Source organism: Electrona antarctica, assembly GCF_951216825.1.
Source record: "Electrona antarctica genome assembly, chromosome: 3".
NCBI lineage: Eukaryota > Metazoa > Chordata > Actinopteri > Myctophiformes > Myctophidae > Electrona > Electrona antarctica.
Window position 1 is genome coordinate 55,194,839 of NC_136808.1, and position 19,652 is coordinate 55,214,490.

Here is a 19,652-nt window from a genome sequence, read left to right on the forward strand (position 1 = left end):
TAATACCTATAGTAGAAGCCTCACAGGCGGACAATAACATTGAGACATTTATTTTGTTATTGCGATATCACGATAACGACAATAGTGTTACATCCCTAGTTTTTACAGTATAATACAGCAGAATTTAAGGATTTATTTTTTTGTTTTGCACTTTTCTTTTTGTTTTAAAGCTCCCAGACTTCACAGGTCAGATGGCTTGACTTTCAGTTCACTGGAACAAGCTCACGTTAAATCTCATCTGGCCTTGGCAAGCTATAAGCAGGGGAAGACGATAAGCGCTCCCAGAGACCCTGGCTGGCATGCCCTTTACTGGAAATGGGACAGACATTAGCTCTGACATCCCTGGCCTGCTTTTTGATTCCTCTGTTTTTCCTGACAGTCTTGGTCACTGGCCCACTTTAAAAACAGCGGGGGTGTGAGATCATTGTTGTTTTACCCTGGCACGCATGTTCTGTCTCCCACTCTCCTGCTCTTTTTTTTAAAATTCCTCCTAAAGTCTTGTGTTGCGTTCTCTCTCTCTCTTATCTCTCCCCTTCCCCATTCTCTCTCATGCTTTATCTCTGTATCATTCACTCAAAAAAACGGTTGGTAGATTGCAGCGACTGAAAGGAGTTTGTGGCTTGCGCTTCAGATGTTTCTAGGTTTAGATGCGACAGCCTGCAGCTACGAGCAGTCAACCTACATTCAGTATGCTAGAGGTTCAGCAGGAGTGAGGGGTTTATATTAAGATTAGTGTCACAGCACATCACATCATACTGTATGCCATATACGTAGTAGGGGCAAGGCTTCCCAGTGAGTCGTGTGAACTACCTCTCTATGAATCAAATGTTTGGTAAAAGGCTAAACGTTAAAGAATGATATAGCCTAGTGTTGTAGCGGCTTGCTATACGGCTTCAGCCTATAGGAGTGACTGTGGTGTGGGACTTCCGGGACTGGGAAGGGAAGTGACGGGATGTCATGTGGATGTGCTAGGAGGGAAACTGGGTTGTTGTTGTTGCGTGTGCTCTGGTTACGAGTGTTCATTCATTGATAAGCTACGGTGTTTTGCTCATTTGCTGTTAATAAAGACAGAACCTCGAACAATGGATTACGTCTCTGCCTCCAGTTCCTGTAAACGTTACAATAGGCTACCTGGGTTGTACATACTGTATATGGTTGTCAGAAACCTCTTATCTTTGTCATGCCTTGGCTTACATGATCATACTACAGCGTCGCACAAATGCATCAAAAGTAGCAGATCAGCAATCTCGAAAGTTTTAGCGTTTTGGATCTGCTACTTTTGCTGTTTTTGAATTTGAATCCTGAAACCATTTTGGTTTAAATTCTATCCTAGAGAGACGATTTCTAGGTAGGCCTACAGTACATTTTGTCTTTTGTAAAGGGGAGAACAGTCCCCCATGAACCCCATTTGTTCAGACTCAGTCAGAGAGGCCTAGGGAATGCAAGTGTCTTGTTAGAAAACTATGACCCGCCAGTTTGCGAAGATAATCATCAGGAATGTGAAGTAATTAGTGGCCAATGCTATTCTCCAGTGTGCCCCGTTCTTGAACTACGGGCCTTGGCACCGTACTGTAATGCCTGATTCATACATTGGTAGCGCGCCAGTGTGGCACATCAGAGAAAAGAAAATCTAAATCCAAAAGGCTAAGTATGATTCAGCAACCTCTACTGTGCTGTGGACACTTTAATGAATGAGTGGCCCAGTGTTTTACACGAGAAATAACATCACCAGTGTGCTTTTGGGAAGGTTGCTTTTAGCATGCAACCAGCAGCAAATTATTTATTTTGAATAGGCATATAGATAATTGAAAATGTTTTAAATTCCGACTAAACATTTTGTCCAGAACTATTCTTTACGTTGACGAACAAAAATGCCACCTTTTTAACTGTAGCACCATCAGGAGGCAGCTTTTTGCAAAACATTGTTTTTTGTATGCCTCCTGATGGTGCTACAGTGTTACACACAGGCATTCCAAAGCCCGCTATTCCGACACATCGCCATTCAGACTCGCCAAATTACTAATGATTTTTAATATTCAATTCTGATTGGTCGAATTCGGGACATTGCTGGCCCGCAATAACCTACCTGAGCTGGTGGAGAGTGGAGACCTGTACTCTGATGAGAACTTTTTCTATTTTTCAATGTATTACATTACACACACCACGGAGCTCTGGATTCATGTTTTTGTCACATTCCTGAGCCAATAACTTGACGTCCGGGTCATCAGTCATTACTAGGCTCAGTAGGAGGCAGACTCTTTGAGTGTCCTATACCGGAGACTCCACCGGGCATCAAGTTATTGGCTTAGAAAATCTCCATGAATTCACGGCTTCATGGGGTGTGTAAATGATTTAAGTAAGGAAAAGGAAGAGAGACACTGGACGTGACTATGTCAGACACCAGAGGGCACTGTGAGGTCAATTGTAGGCGGACCACATTCGGACAGAATGTCTCTCCATCAAGGAAAGCCTATGGAATAACCTCCCAGTCACTCTAAGGCCTCACTCACACCTTTGCAACAATGTTGCATGCAAGATGTAAGCAAGTTGTAAGTGTCATGGCTGCCCCAATGCATTTCCAATGGAAGTCATGGTTGCTTACATCTACCATGCAACAATGTTGTATGCTTGTTGTGAAGGTGTGAGTGAAGCCTTAGACGTGAAAGCCCCACCCTGTGTGCCTTTTATACACAACTAATTCAATGGTTAAAAATGTCTGAAACGTGACCATCATGGTCGATTAATTATTGTACTATGAATGTAATGTTCAATAACGTGCACTGTCCCGTAAATAAACAAGTAAAGTAAAAAAAAAAAAAAAAGAAAGAAAAAAACATTGTTGCGCACTGCAGTAACCTAAGTGACAACGTGGTAACCAGGACGCGTCGCCCACTCTCTGCCACAAGTTGATAAGACTATGGAAGGGAGTTATGGTACCGGGCCTTAAACTGTCTAATATACATTTGTGAAACACTGATAATTCTGTAGAGAATAGAGAATATTTGTATACCATTCAACTGTCAACCTCGCCTGATTCTCTCAATAGAATGATTTATTGTATAAACCACCTGTTTATGTGAGTTACTCATTTTACTTACACATGGAACAGTTTTTATTGTAAAATAAATGGTGCTTCAAAATGTATCTATCAATAACCTGTAATGTAATTGTGTTAATTGCTTTAGGTTTGCCTGACCTGGTTCCTGACCCTAACTATGTCCAGGCCTCCACATACATCCAGAGGGCACACATGTACTCTCTCCGCTGTGCTGCTGAGGAGAAATGCCTGTCAAGGTAAGTCCAGCAACTGATGCTACAGTAAAGGACTATCTTTACAGCTTAATATAACTTTAACCCGATCTTTACAGCTTATTATAACTTTAATCCGACCTCGATGACGCTCTGGACCGAAGCTCCGTGCACCACACAGTTACTTCGGTTCAACTAGACTCAAAGAGTGTGTTGAAGACCAACGGTCTATTCCAGTCATAGAGTATATAAAGGATAGAGACCGAACTGGAGCGTTAGCCCCGCCCCCCCGCTATTCATTTCAGTGGAAGTTGCTCAGTGGCGTTTTGAAGCACCCGGAAGACTTCCGGAAGTATAATTATAACTCAATGGCTCGAGCGAGCGGAAGTTTAGCCTAGCCCCGGTCCGGGCTTTTCACGTGACGTCATGAACGTCCATCCACTTCCATTAAGTGCTGCAATTCCACATTTCGCCAGTAGTGGCATCTTCAACGTTGGATAGCCTTACTGGGGGCTTGATTCCAGTCCTCTGGCAACAGGACCGAGTTTAGCCACTAGATGGCGACATGTAATCGGTTTCTGTATGCATGAAATAAACTGCTGGGCCGATCCTTACTTCCTTCACAGGTGTTGCCAATGATTCTAATGAAGGCTCTGTTCCATTCAGTGCAGCACAGTGGTTCTCAAACCTTTTATTGTCTCCACCAGGCCGAAGGCATGGGGAGAGAGAATGTTTTGCACTCCGTCTGTGTGTGTGTGTGTGTGTGTGTGTGTGTGTGTGTGTGTCCGTCTGTGTGTGTGTCCGTCCATCCGTCCGTCCGTCTGTGTACAGCTAATCTCCGGCACCGTTAACCCGGTTGATGCCAAATCTTGCACACACACTCCCTAGATGCCAACGATGAACCTCTGCCCCAAACTTTCTAGAACGGCCTGTTATAGCGCCACCAGGAGGCCGACATTTGTAAAACACATTTTTGGATAGTATTCCTCCAGATTCTGTCCAAAAATCCCGCAAATCGTTACACAGTATCTTTGTAGTCATGTGTTCAAGTCGGATCTGTCCGATATTTTATATTCCATCCTAATTGGCTAACATTGGCTTTCAAAGTTTGCAGGATTGGCCCGTTTTGAACAAAAAGCCTCAAATCATGAACGCAGCGTGCAATTTACGTGAAATCTTTCACAGACTTTCCTACTAGGCTGAGGAATATATCCCACCCTTTTCACATTGGCCTGTTATAGCGCCACCAACAGTGGGTTTTTGCAAAACACATTTTTGGAACAAAATGCCTCAAATCATCCAATTGCCATCCAAGGCGTAAGAAGAAATGGCACCCTTTTCACATTGGCCTATTATAGCACCACCAGGAGGCCACAACCTGACCTGCCCTGGTGGAGACCTGTCCTATTATAGCACCACCAGGAGGCCACAACCTGACCTACCCTGGTGGAGACCTGTCCTATTATAGCACCACCAGGAGGCCACAACCTGACCTGCCCTGGTGGAGACCTGTCCTATTATAGCACCACCAGGAGGCCACAACCTGACCTGCCCTGGTGGAGACCTGTCCTATTATAGCGCCACCAGGAGGCCACAACCTGACCTGCCCTGGTGGAGACCTGTCCTATTATAGCGCCACCAGGAGGCCACAACCTGACCTACCCTGGTGGAGACCTGTCCTATTATAGCGCCACCAGGAGGCCACAACCTGACCTGCCCTGGTGGAGACCTGTCCTATTATAGCGCCACCAGGAGGCCACAACCTGACCTACCCTGGTGGAGACCTGTCCTATTATAGCACCACCAGGAGGCCACAACCTGACCTACCCTGGTGGAGACCTGTCCTATTATAGCACCACCAGGAGGCCACAACCTGACCTACCCTGGTGGAGACCTGTCCTATTATAGCACCACCAGGAGGCCACAACCTGACCTACCCTGGTGGAGACCTGTGCCCCGAGGGACACTTTATCTAGGGTTTTTTTTTGTCTTCTTTTTTCTACCAAGGACCTATCTCTGTGCAAATATAATCAAATGAACCTGTAGGTTCCATTTGCTTCCATTTTACACTCTCAGAGTCACACACACCGGTCATTGGGGGCATTTGGAACCCCCTCAAGGAACTATGATGGTCCCTGGTCCACACTGGTGTAGCAGAGTCTTTCCATTGAGCCATCGTGCACAATATCAGCACCCTGACTCCACCATTGGTAATTAACACCTGAAGAGGCCCAATTTCTTTCCAATATAGCTGCTGTGCATAGAGTCTATATTTACTTGAGTTGAATGTGCTTCGCTTCACACATACATAATACTACACTCTACAGCACTGGTTCCCAAACCTTTTCATTATACAAAATATCTGTGTGTTCCAATACCTTACGTGGGTTATTAAGAGTTTATAGCAAAGTGATATTACACAGAATGCATTAATACTTATGGAATGGTTAAGCCATTCGATAAGTTATATATATTAGTTGATTAGTTAATAAATTAATATAGCATCACGATCATTTCAACCACTTTTGGATCCCTTTGATCCATTAAAAAAGAATGCAAGATCTACAAGCTCACAGTGTGTCACTTTGTGCCACGCTGCGTGCTTGTACATCTGCTAAGAAAATAAGAACAAGCTCTCATCAGTACTGCATAAAATTAAATTAAACACTGGTCACCTCCAGGGTAACTGTATAATTGTGAGAGCATATATGCTCGGTCCCCTTCGCTGAACGCCACCAGGCCACCAGCCTTTTGCCTTACATAGACCCACTTGAGATGATGTAAGTGTCCCCCATCACAAACACACAGCCATCCCTCACCAGATCCCCCTCTCATATCCTGTCTTGAGTTCACAGCAATCACACACAGATGGCCCGCTGTAATTTGCCATACACTCCCAATGTCAACACTCGGCCAGCAAGATGAATGGCTTTAGAGAACCTCTCTCTGGTATTGAGGGATCACAGTTTGTGTTCTCCTTCCACCCTCTTCTCAAAGATAAGAGAAAACCCTGCAGATGGAAATCTCGCATCACAGCAGAGTGCAGAGTGTACCTGGATGTTTTTCTCACAGCGGAGTTAAAACAAAACAAAAAAAAGTGTTATCAATAGATAGTGTTATCTGTGATCTGTTGTTATGAATAATTTATTTGATGCCGAGTGTCCCTCGAAGCTTTACCAGCTATGTATTTATTCATGCATTTATTTATGTATGTATTTGTGAGTGAGTGAGTGAGTGAGTGAGTGAGTGAGTGAGTGAGTGTAATCGAGAGGGTTTAATTTGTCACTAACATAGAGGGTTTAATTTGTCACTAACATAGAGGGTTTAATTTGTCACTAACATAGAGGGTTTAATTTGTCACTAACATAGAGGGTTTAATTTGTCACTAACATAGAGGGTTTAATTTGTCACTAACATAGAGGGTTTAATTTGTCACTAACATAGAGGGTTTAATTTGTCACTAACATAGAGGGTTTAATTTGTCGCTAACATAGAGGGTTTAATTTGTCGCTAACATAGAGGGTTTAATTTGTCGCTAACATAGAGGGTTTAATTTGTCGCTAACATAATTATCGTTCCTGTCGGGCAGACAACCTCTTATCTCCATGTTTTGACGTTGTGTGCTTTTCCGTGAATTAACCTAAAAGTATCAGATCCGCAAGCTCAAAATACTGTGCAAAGCTACTCGTTTTGAGTTTACAGATCTGCTACACATTTTTTTTATTTGAATCCCGAAAAGTACCAGTTTCGGGGGCTTCCACCCGGCAGAGACGATATACAAGTACCAGCAGCAAAATGTTAATGGAGCATTCAGTGATTTGGGTGATTTGGAAAACCACCCGGTCCGCCCGGTGACAAAATGTGCACATGCACGCTCTACAGTGGGGGGAAGTGCAACAGGCCAACAGCATGTGCACCAAGGCCCGCCCCCACTCGATCATGATTGGATGAAGGCTTTGCCACCCGCCACAAAAACTGAAACTAGGGTTTTTTGACCCCAGGGGCTCTCTGGGGACAGGGAGGAACTCCTTATATGGTCAGCACACTCTACAGTAGGGAGAATTATCCAGAAAAAAAGAAAAAATAAGTGATATTTGAATTAAGTCAAATCACTGAATATACCTTTAAGGAAATTGGATGAATGAATGAATGAATGAATGAATGAATGAATGAATGAATGTTCTATCAGGGGACACGCTGGACAAGCATCACATACATACATACATACATACATACATATATAATTGATAATTGTACTCATTGTAAATTTGTAATAAGTCTTTGTGTGGTCATGACGGTACTGTACATGTTGTCTCCCTCTCTAGCACGGCCTACGGCTCAGAGGCCTCAGACTATGACGTCAGGGTGCTGCTGCGTTTCCCACAGAGAGTGAAGAACCAGGGCATCGCTGACTTCATGCCCAACAGACCTCGTCACACATGGGAGTGGCACAGCTGCCATCAGTGAGTACGCCCCGCCCCAAGTGGTGGAAAGTAACTAACTAGAAAGAAGCAATTCTGGGAAATTGCAAAGTGTGGTTGCCTCACTCGCTAATATAGGCCCCTCCCAGTAATTTTGCTAGCCAATGACAATGTCAAGTCACCCTTGTGATCATGTGTAAGTAATTCAGTGTTTTTTCCCCCCTGAAATCATGTTTTTGCAATAAACGGGTAATTGTTTTTGCAATTGTAGTGCCCCCTATGGATGAAAATGGAATTGCTTTTGGCTCTGCGTTGATTAAGCCACCCTCGACATGTGATTTGGATTTGGGATGAATCGGACATTCCGTGCGTGAATTGTGGCATTTTTTGTAAAATAGGCCCCTCCCACTAACTTCGGAAGACGATTACGGACGAACAATACAGAAGATCAAAATTCTGACTGTGCTGTTTTAATCGGATAGGTCCGGAGATCATGTGTACCGCGATTTGTGTGAGATTTGGACAAAATCTGTAGGTGGAGGATCCAAAAGTGTGTTTTGAACAAAATTCAAAATGGCGGAAAATCTATCTAGACGCAAATGGGCGTGGCCTATATGGGGAAAAATTTTGATTTTACGACCTACGGTTCAAGAGTTATACGCCAAAACGTAAAGTGGGCTGTTATAGCGCCACCATGAGGTCGATCAATATACTTATAAGGTTATTCATTTTAGTAATTATTATGAACCTTCCCCCCAAGTGTTGTAACTGTAGCCCATACGGTCTCAGAGGAAAAAATACTTGAATGTGAGTTTTTGCATTTTCCCATTCATGTCAATGGGGAAATTTAATCCACTAATTAATTAATATCAATTAAACTATACAACGGATGTCTTAGCAAGGAGATAGCACACGATTCCCGATGAAGCCGGTCGTTTTGACATATGGCTCAAGTGTGTGCGGCAAAAACTGTGGGAGGAGTAGCACGTCAAAATAAAGTTTATACAGAAAGAAAAATAAAAGGTAAGGGGAACAATAGTATGGTTGCCCATAGGCAACCACACTAACTAAGTACATTTACTACCGTCTCCAGCAAAAATGTATAGCGTCACAATCATTTTAACCACTTCATCCATTTATATGTTGGCTATTCAAAAAAGGAAGATCTACAAGCTCACAGCATTTGCTATCTTTGATCTATTTTTTTTAAACATACATCATGGGGGTCCTTGACATGAAAAGGTTTGAGACGCACTGGCCTACTCTAAACTACATTCTGATGCCAACACTGTAATTTTACTCAAGTTGCTACAATGTTGATAATAGGTCTTTTCTTTATTGTGTCTGAGTATCCCCTCTAAAACGAGGTGATGCATCTCAAGGGGCTATCCTCTAAATTAAATAACATGTCAATATATATACTGTATATACTTCCATCGTCCCGCATTAACAGTCTTACTGTACCGTAGCTATCGTAATGAAAAAGAAAAAGAAAACATGATAGAGTGAGTGAACGCCAAAGCCTCCAGACAATCTAGATCCTCATCATCGTCGCCATCATCATTAGTTAGGTGCTGTCTGTCTGTCTGTCTGGAGACACGGCTGGTATTTGACAGTAGCAGCAGCAGCAGTGGGTGAAATGCAGGCAGCGCTAATGATGTCCTGTTACGGTACCCACTTCAGTTATCTGACTCAGGGACATTTTAATGACCAAACTAGCATAATAGGAATATGTCTTTTTGGGTAGATTTGGGTCACATGATTATAGACTTAACACACGCTGCTGTTTTGTGGCTCCGTATCGTTGACATTGGGCAGAAACCTCTTATAAGGCCATCCGTATCTCAACTTATTTTATTTATTTTGTGGAAAGTAGCAAAAACCAGCCATTCTTCCATTTCCTTACAAGTAACGGTTTTGTACACGGTTTTCCGCCACGACAACGATAGGCCTACACAACACAACATGTATCCTGTTCATAGTACAGTATAAAATACTATTTGTGACTAAATTTGACTGAGGGACTGCCATTGGATTTTTTTGAATTTTCGTTTTTTCATGTGATATGAAAGCAGGGAATCATAGCTTCAAATTGACATATTGGTTGTTCAGTTTGACCCACCAGTTTTGGAGATATGGCTTATAGAGTTGCGAAAACAGCGAGTTGAGAAAACAGGCTTGAAAGGTTCACTTCTGTGGTCTCTAACATTACACCTAGCTACATGTTTAAGCATTTATTTCATATTTACATGTCGATTTCAGCTCTGACACTTATTTCAGACATGCTCTAGTATGTGAAGAGTCTGCCTATGCTATTAACTCATTTTGGAAAAAAAGGAAAAAAAAGTTTTTCTCCTCTGGTGAAAAGCTGGAATTTGCGCGATGGCAGTCTCTCAGTCAAATCTGGTCACATATGTCCGTGCTTGTGCAGCATGGCACGTATACTGTATACGGTTACTTTTTTTTTTTTGCATTGCGTCTGCACATTTTTGTTTGAACGTACAGATTTGTGTTGCTTTAGCAAGCTGATAGCTATAGCGGCTCACATTGGAATAGTCTCTGGGGGTTCTGGAGAGTGAGGTGATGTTTGGATGCCCCTGTGTTTTCTCTATGACCCCTTCTTGCTCCATCCATCCCATGGCTGCTCTGTGTCTCGCTTTTCGACACGTCTTGTCTGCTTCACCCCGGTGCTCGCCCCATGGCCTGCCAAGCTCCACTCGCCTCGCTGCCCGGGCGGGCTGGCTGGCTGGCCCGGGCTCATCTGTGAGGAATGTTTGACTGCCATTTAGGATAAAAAAAAATGGCAATGGCAATGTCCAATAGCTGGCTGTGTGTTGTCACTCTTCAGTGGTTCTCAAAGTGGGGTCCCGGGATCCGCAAGTGGTCCTTGAGGAGGATTAATAGAATTAATAGAACATAGAGTGCTCAATTCGTGCCAAGGAAGGACCTCCAAATTGATTTTTGAAACATTTTCAATATTTTTCAAGTATTTTCAAAAATAGGCTTGCTATAAGGGTTACCAGATGTAGGCCTACACGCTTGTATCTCTGGGAACCCCCTGCAACCCTTCTAAGGACCTCTGAGGGTCCCCAGCACAAAATCCTTTCAGATTGGGGTCTGCAAGAATGCATATTAATTCAGGGGTCCTGGACATGAAAATGTTTGAGAACCTACCGTATACTTTATTGGAAAACTGGCAATGCATCTGGCGGTGTGTCGTCATGCAGCTTCGTACCCACATGGGGGTAGACATGGGAGACGTGCTGAGGCAATCGTTGCACTGCTGGGCATTATGAGCGGAATGACAAATCAATGGTTTTCCCCCATCAATCAATTTTTATTTTTTTTCCTTTTTTGAGTGGTGTAAACCACTCCTACAACTGGCTTTGTTAGTTTACGTGTCTGTCCGTTTACGTGTCTGTCCGTACCAAAAAAATTAGCATGATTGCTACGGTCATCCAGTTCACACGGGTGTGATTTCAGCTTTGTTAGTTTACGTGTCTGTTCGTACCAAAAAATTAGCATGGTTGCTATGGTCACCCAGTTCACACAGGTGTGATTTAATTACGTCAGACATTACGTCAGACCACAGTTGATCAGTCTATATAAGACCTTACACCACTCAGTTCACACGGGTGTGATTTTTTTTTATAATCTTTACTTTTTCCCCCTCCCCAATTTTGTTGCCTCCCCAAACTGCTACTTTTCAGGATTCAAAAGCAGCTAAAGTAGCAGATCTACAAGCTTGAAATACTACTCGAAGCTTATATTTTAAATCAAGTACAAAATTGCCACCATGGGTATATCTATACTTTGACTAGGGTTTGTTTGTCCATCACGTTGCATGTAGGTTAGTAGAACATTACCGTTAGCCATTGAGAAATTCTCTTCGGGGAATGAAAATATGTGGCCCAGATTCTGACAATAAACTTTATTGCCCTACATTTGATTCACATAAACGGTGCAGTAGAGACGTTTTATTCAGGTTTTTACCTCCAGTCCAAATCCTTCTCACTTGAGTATTCAGGTTTTTACCTCCAGTCCAACCCTTCTCACTTGAGGATTCAGGTTTTTACCTCCAGTCCAATCCTTCTCACTTGAGTATTCAGGTTTTTACCTCCAGTCCAATCCTTCTCACTTGAGTATTCAGGTTTTTACCTCCAGTCCAATCCTTCTCACTTGAGTATTCAGGTTTTTACCTCCAGTCCAACCCTTCTCACTGGAGTATTCAGGTTTTTACCTCCAGTCCAACCCTTCTCACTTGAGTATTCAGGTTTTTACCTCCAGTCCAACCCTTCTCACTTGAGTATTCAGGTTTTTACCTCCAGTCCAACCCTTCTCACTGGAGTATTCAGGTTTTTACCTCCAGTCCAACCCTTCTCACTTGAGTATTCAGGTTTTTACCTCCAGTCCAACCCTTCTCACTTGAGTATTCAGGTTTTTACCTCCAGTCCAACCCTTCTCACTTGAGTATTCAGGTTTTTACCTCCAGTCCAATCCTTCTCACTTGAGTATTCAGGTTTTTACCTCCAGTCCAATCCTTCTCACTTGAGTATTCAGGTTTTTACCTCCAGTCCAATCCTTCTCACTTGAGTATTCAGGTTTTTACCTCCAGTCCAATCCTTCTCACTTGAGTATTCAGGTTTTTACCTCCAGTCCAATCCTTCTCACTTGAGTATTCAGGTTTTTACCTCCAGTCCAATCCTTCTCACTTGAGTATTCAGGTTTTTACCTCCAGTCCAATCCTTCTCACTTGAGTATTCAAAGGTTTTTACCTCCAGTCCAATCCTTCTCACTTGAGTATTCAGGTTTTTACCTCCAGTCCAATCCTTCTCACTTGAGTATTCAAAGGTTTTTACCTCCAGTCCAATCCTTCTCACTTGAGTATTCAGGTTTTTACCTCCAGTCCAACCCTTCTCACTTGAGTATTCAGGTTTTTACCTCCAGTCCAATCCTTCTCACTTGAGTATTCAAAGGTTTTTACCTCCAGTCCAATCCTTCTCACTTGAGTATTCAGGTTTTTACCTCCAGTCCAATCCTTCTCACTGGAGTATTCAAAGGTTTTTACCTCCAGTCCAATCCTTCTCACTTGAATATTCAAAGGTTTTTACCTCCAGTCCAATCCTTCTCACTTGAGTATTCAAAGGTTTTTACCTCCAGTCCAATCCTTCTCACTTGAGTATTCAAAGGTTTTTACCTCCAGTCCAATCCTTCTCACTTGAGTATTCAAAGGTTTTTACCTCCAGTCCAATCCTTCTCACTTGAGTATTCAAAGGTTTTTACCTCCAGTCCAATCCTTCTCACTTGAGTATTCAAAGGTTTTTACCTCCAGTCCAATCCTTCTCACTTGAGTATTCAAAGGTTTTTACCTCCAGTCCAATCCTTCTCACTTGAGTATTCAAAGGTTTTTACCTCCAGTCCAATCCTTCTCACTGGAGTATTCAAAGGTTTTTACCTCCAGTCCAATCCTTCTCACTTGAGTATTCAAAGGTTTTTACCTCCAGTCCAATCCTTCTCACTTGAGTATTCAAAGGTTTTTACCTCCAGTCCAATCCTTCTCACTTGAGTATTCAGGTTTTTACCTCCAGTCCAATCCTTCTCACTTGAGTATTCAGGTTTTTACCTCCAGTCCAATCCTTCTCACTTGAGTATTCAAAGGTTTTTACCTCCAGTCCAATCCTTCTCACTTGAGTATTCAGGTTTTTACCTCCAGTCCAACCCTTCTCACTTGAGTATTCAGGTTTTTACCTCCAGTCCAATCCTTCTCACTTGAGTATTCAAAGGTTTTTACCTCCAGTCCAATCCTTCTCACTTGAGTATTCAGGTTTTTACCTCCAGTCCAACCCTTCTCACTTGAGTATTCAGGTTTTTACCTCCAGTCCAACCCTTCTCACTTGAGTATTCAGGTTTTTACCTCCAGTCCAATCCTTCTCACTTGAGTATTCAGGTTTTTACCTCCAGTCCAATCCTTCTCACTTGAGTATTCAGGTTTTTACCTCCAGTCCAATCCTTCTCACTTGAGTATTCATGTTTTTACCTCCAGTCCAATCCTTCTCACTTGAGTATTCAGGTTTTTACCTCCAGTCCAATCCTTCTCACTTGAGTATTCAGGTTTTTACCTCCAGTCCAATCCTTCTCACTTGAGTATTCAGGTTTTTACCTCCAGTCCAATCCTTCTCACTTGAGTATTCAGGTTTTTACCTCCAGTCCAACCCTTCTCACTTGAGTATTCAGGTTTTACCTCCAGTCCAATCCTTCTCACTTGAGTATTCAGGTTTTTACCTCCAGTCCAACCCTTCTCACTTGAGTATTCAGGTTTTACCTCCAGTCCAATCCTTCTCACTTGAGTATTCAGGTTTTTACCTCCAGTCCAACCCTTCTCACTTGAGTATTCAGGTTTTTACCTCCAGTCCAATCCTTCTCACTTGAGTATTCAGGTTTTTACCTCCAGTCCAATCCTTCTCACTTGAGTATTCAGGTTTTTACCTCCAGTCCAATCCTTCTCACTTGAGTATTCAGGTTTTGACCTCCAGTCCAATCCTTCTCACTTGAGTATTCAGGTTTTTACCTCCAGTCCAATCCTTCTCACTTGAGTATTCAGGTTTTTACCTCCAGTCCAATCCTTCTCACTTGAGTATTCAGGTTTTTACCTCCAGTCCAATCCTTCTCACTTGAGTATTCAGGTTTTTACCTCCAGTCCAATCCTTCTCACTTGAGTATTCAGGTTTTTACCTCCAGTCCAATCCTTCTCACTTGAGTATTCAGGTTTTTACCTCCAGTCCAATCCTTCTCACTTGAGGATTCAGGTTTTTACCTCCAGTCCAATCCTTCTCACTTGAGTATTCAGGTTTTTACCTCCAGTCCAACCCTTCTCACTGGAGTATTCAGGTTTTTACTTCCAGTCCAACCCTTCTCACTTGAGTATTCAGGTTTTTACCTCCAGTCCAACCCTTCTCACTTGAGTATTCAGGTTTTTACCTCCAGTCCAATCCTTCTCACTTGAGTATTCAGGTTTTTACCTCCAGTCCAACCCTTCTCACTTGAGTATTCAGGTTTTTACCTCCAGTCCAACCCTTCTCACTTGAGTATTCAGGTTTTTACCTCCAGTCCAACCCTTCTCACTTGAGTATTCAGGTTTTTACCTCCAGTCCAATCCTTCTCACTGGAGTATTCAAAGCAGGGAAAAGGAAATGGATTCAGTTGGGTTTCACGAGCTATGACAAAGTTTGAATCTTTTAACTGTTTCTCCAAGTTTGGTCCGGGGCCCACCAGAGGTTTGGTCCGGGGCCCACCAGAGGTTTAGTCCAGGGCCCACCAGAGGTTTGGTCCGGGGCCCACCAGAGGTTTAGTCCAGGGCCCACCAGAGGTTTGGTCCGGGGCCCACCAGAGGTTTAGTCCAGGGCCCACCAGAGGTTTGGTCCGGGGCCCACCAGAGGTTTGGTCCGGGGCCCACCAGAGGTTTAGTCCAGGGCCCACCAGAGGTTTGGTCCGGGGCCCGGTTTGGGCCAGGGCCCACCAGAGGTTTGGTCCGGGGCCCACCAGAGGTCCAAATGGACACTTTAGGTCCTGTAACTGTGAGGCTGTACAAATGGAACAAAATGGATCTGTAAGGGTCTGATTCTATTCTATGGCTGTCAGTCTGTCACCACCTCGTGACACACTCCATATATGGCGGTCTCCATATATGAAGATCACAGCACTGACCTCATCAAACCGTGGATAGCCATACATGGAGAAGACTGGATCATCTAATCACTTAGATCTGCATATATGGAGCCGGCCAGAAACTCTACATCGGACCTCAAACCCTTAGATCTCCATATACTGTAGGGAGCTGATCTGTTCTGACATTCCATATGTTGACCCACCCCACCGTCCTTCCTCTTCGATGTCTCCGACAATTAACACCATATAGGGGCCCAGGACGGAGATCACCGTCAAGTTCAAGTTCATGGTCAAGTGCCCCAGACGGAGATTGATAAACGGGACGGAGATTAATGATATCAAATCGCCGATCGCATCGCTCCACAGCCTAGGAGCGCTTGTTGCCCAATCCTCGGTGTTGCACAACAATGACACGTCATCGAAAATGTTCCCTGCCTGTTTAGCGGACGGAAACGAAGATCTTAAAACGTTCATAACTCGCGATCTAAATCATCCCATCTAATTATGAAAAAAGATCCTGTGTTAGACGGCGCTCCGCGGTCCAGTCGCTAGTCGCGATAGTTTTATTCTTACCTCCCGTTGTTGTCGATCGACTCTAGAGTGGTGTGGCTATTGTTAGCTGCTACACAGACATTCACAACAACTTCCGGTGCCCCGGTAAAAGTGGTCCGGGCGCTATAAATGATGGGCACATTTTATTAATGGATTAAATAGGTCCGGGCCCTCAAGGTTAAGGCCCGGCCCTACCTAGGCCCCGCCTGCTTACTAATTAGCAAACATTTTAAGCCCTATACCCTTCACGAAAACATAAACAAAATGTCCATATATGGGCATTCCCAGTTGTTTCAGCGCCACCTCTCTTCTCGTCTTACTGGTACTACTTAAACCCTTGTATACTTTGACAAGCTCATAACGTGACGGGTTGTGAGGTTGTAGATCTCCTTTTTCTTCTTCTTCTTCCCTTTTGTAAGAACTATACTTACAGCCACTGCTCTGAAAAAACAGTGTTTGGTTTGATTTGGGCACCTTTTATTCCTATGTGTGTAGTGCTTGGAATGCAGCACGTCAGGCCTGTTCTAAATAGTTCCCATACAGGCCTTGTTTCTGTGTAATAACACACACTGTGACCCCCCCCCCCCCCCCCCCCCCATCCATCCATCCATCCCTGTAAGTCCCTCTACTGTTGCAACACAAGTGGAAAATGACTCATGGGTGCAACGAGAAGGATTGGAATGTTTTGTATATCGTCGCTGGTCGGCGTGGAAACCTTGTACGTCCCCCGAAACTTTACTTTTCAGAAAATGAGCCCCTCCCCCAACCAGCGCTCCGAAAGGATTCCACATGGTTATTATTTTTGAGGGGTGCTAGCCCCTCCTATGCCCAGCTTTGTGTGTTTGTGTGTACCCCATATATAGCGATGATTTGATTGGCTATGTAGCAATGTACGTATGTAGCAATGTACGTATTGATAAAAATCACACCTGTGTGAACTGAGTGGTGCAACTCCCCTCTCCCCCTGCCACCCCCCCCCTCTCTCTCTCTCTCTCTCTCTCTCTCATTAGCAGGCACAACAGCGCTACCTTTGCCCCTACTTATAGTCACATAGGTTAAAGGGGAATTTCTCCCTACTTACAAACTTACAAAAGTAAGTTGATAATTATGTATATTGACCAAAAAAATATATATAAAAACAAATAAAGATATAGGAGCTGGAGCTGCTTCTGGAGGGGTCTAACGCTAGAACTCCTATTCAATCGTGCAATAGTTTTTTGTTTACATCTGTTCTAGATGATGTGACAGCAACACATGCATTGTTGACACTGCACTCTTCCTGGTCTACGTGAGCTGATGTTAGACCCCTCCAGCAGCAGCTCCAGCTCCTTCTGCTGCTTCAGCTCCCCTATATCTTTTTTTATCTTTTTTTGGTCAATATACATAATTATCAACTTACTTTTATAAAAAAAAGTTTAGGGAGAAATTCCCCTTTAACATGGACATTGCTGTTCCTCGGAGTGGTTGCACCACATTCACAGTGGTCTGTGAATGTGATGATGTATGTATGATGTAAGGGCAGCCCTCACTTCACATGAGTGTGAATGTGATGATGTATGTATGATGTAAGGGCAGCCCTCACTTCACATGAGTGTGAATGTGATGATGTATGTATGATGTAAGGGCAGCCCTCACTTCACATGAGTGTGAATGTGATGATGTATGTATGATGTAAGGGCAGCCCTCACTTCACATGAGTGTGAATGTGATGATGTATGTATGATGTAAGGGCAGCCCTCACTTCACATGAGTGTGAATGTGATGATGTATGTATGATGTAAGGGCAGCCCTCACTTCACATGAGTGTGAATGTGATGATGTATGTATGATGTAAGGGCAGCCCTCACTTCACATGAGTGTGAATGTGATGATGTATGTATGATGTAAGGGCAGCCCTCACTTCACATGAGTGTGAATGTGATGATGTATGTATGATGTAAGGGCAGCCCTCACTTCACATGAGTGTGAATGTGATGATGTATGTATGATGTAAGGGCAGCCCTCACTTCACATGAGTGTGAATGTGATGATGTATGTATGATGTAAGGGCAGCCCGCCCCTCACTTCACATGAGTGTGATGATGTATGTATGATGTAAGGGCAGCCCGCCCCTCACTTCACATGAGTGTGATGATGTATGTATGATGTAAGGGCAGCCCTCACTTCACATGAGTGTGAATGTATGTATGATGTAAGGGCAGCCCTCACTTCACATGAGTGTGAATGTATGTATGATGTAAGGGCAGCCCTCACTTCACATGAGTGTGAATGTATGTATGATGTAAGGGCAGCCCTCACTTCACATGAGTGTGAATGTGATGATGTATGTATGATGTAAGGGCAGCCCTCACTTCACATGAGTGTGAATGTGATGATGTATGTATGATGTAAGGGCAGCCCTCACTTCACATGAGTGTGAATGTGATGATGTATGTATGATGTAAGGGCAGCCCTCACTTCACATGAGTGTGAATGTGATGATGTATGTATGACGTAAGGGCAGCCCTTACTTCACATGAGTGTGAATGTGATGATGTATGTATGATGTAAGGGCAGCCCTCACTTCACATGAGTGTGAATGTATGTATGATGTAAGGGCAGCCCTCACTTCACATGAGTGTGAATGTGATGATGTATGTATGATGTAAGGGCAGCCCTCACTTCACATGAGTGTGAATGTGATGATGTATGTATGATGTAAGGGCAGCCCTCACTTCACATGAGTGTGAATGCTCGATCAACGCGATGCGTTTCCAGCTTGCGGATGCATGTGCAACTTTCGATACTTTTGTGTGACGCTGTCGAGTGATCAAGTAGGGCGTTCATTTACGTAAAAATCACACCCGTGTGAACTGAGTGGTGTAAGGTCTTATATAGCCTGTCTGACGTAATGAAATCATGTCTGACGTAATGAAATCACACCCAGGTGAACAGGGTGAACATAGCAACCATGCTCATTTTTTGAGCACAGACAGACTAACAAAGCCAGTTGTAGGAGTGGTTTACACCACTCAAAAAAACCCTCAAGAAGTTATAATACGGTCGTGAGGTCGTAGTTTGGCTATTTTCTTGTACGACAAACTAGTCACTAGTGAAACATGGAGATATGAGGTTTCTGCCCGACAGCTATGATATAAGGATTATTAGTCATTCTTATTTAGGCCGCCGCTGTGTTCCTCCAGCACTGCATTCCGTGTAGCTGACATAGCCATGTGTGTGTGTGTGTGTGTGTGTGTGTGTGTGTGTGTGTGTGTGTGTGTGTGTGTGTGTGTGTGTGTGTGTGTGTGTGTGTGTGTGTGTGTGTGTGTGTGTGTGTGTGTGTGTGTGTGTGTGTGTGTGGAGGGGAGGGTCTATATGATACTGAGTAAAGGCAAGAGCCAAGGACCCATTCCAGACAGCACACACACACACAACACATACAGTACAAGCACAGATAATCATCTCAAGACTTCGGTCCAAATAAATGCCTGGTGTGGGAACAAAAATAAAGAGCGTTTCAAGCCCCTGGCGCCCCCCCCCCCCCCCCCCCCCCCCCCCCCCCCCCCCTGGCGTCCCCCCCCCCCCCCCCCCCCCCCCCTGGCGTCCTCCACATTCCCTCATCCAAAGACAGCCCGGCACTGAGGCGTATATATACAAGCATGCATCACTCATACACGTGCACTCACTCACTCACGCATGCACTGCCTGCCACTCATGCAGAAGTGTATAGGCCTACAACATTTGCGTCTGAGTGGAGTAAAAGGTACAGTTCACAAGTATTGAAAA

General features: G+C 43.9%; 1 protein-coding gene across 2 annotated transcripts in view; it reads left to right on the plus strand.

Moving 5' to 3' along the window:
- Window positions 1-19,652, plus strand: part of LOC306920857 (lysyl oxidase homolog 1-like) — a 63,729-nt gene that overhangs the window by 23,621 nt on the left and 20,456 nt on the right. For both annotated transcript variants that reach the window (XM_079497801.1, XM_079497800.1), the window contains 2 exons: window positions 3,186-3,294; window positions 7,575-7,712. In XM_079497801.1, the coding sequence (XP_079353927.1) occupies window positions 3,186-3,294; window positions 7,575-7,712 (247 nt within the window). The remainder of the gene's footprint in view (window positions 1-3,185; window positions 3,295-7,574; window positions 7,713-19,652) is intronic.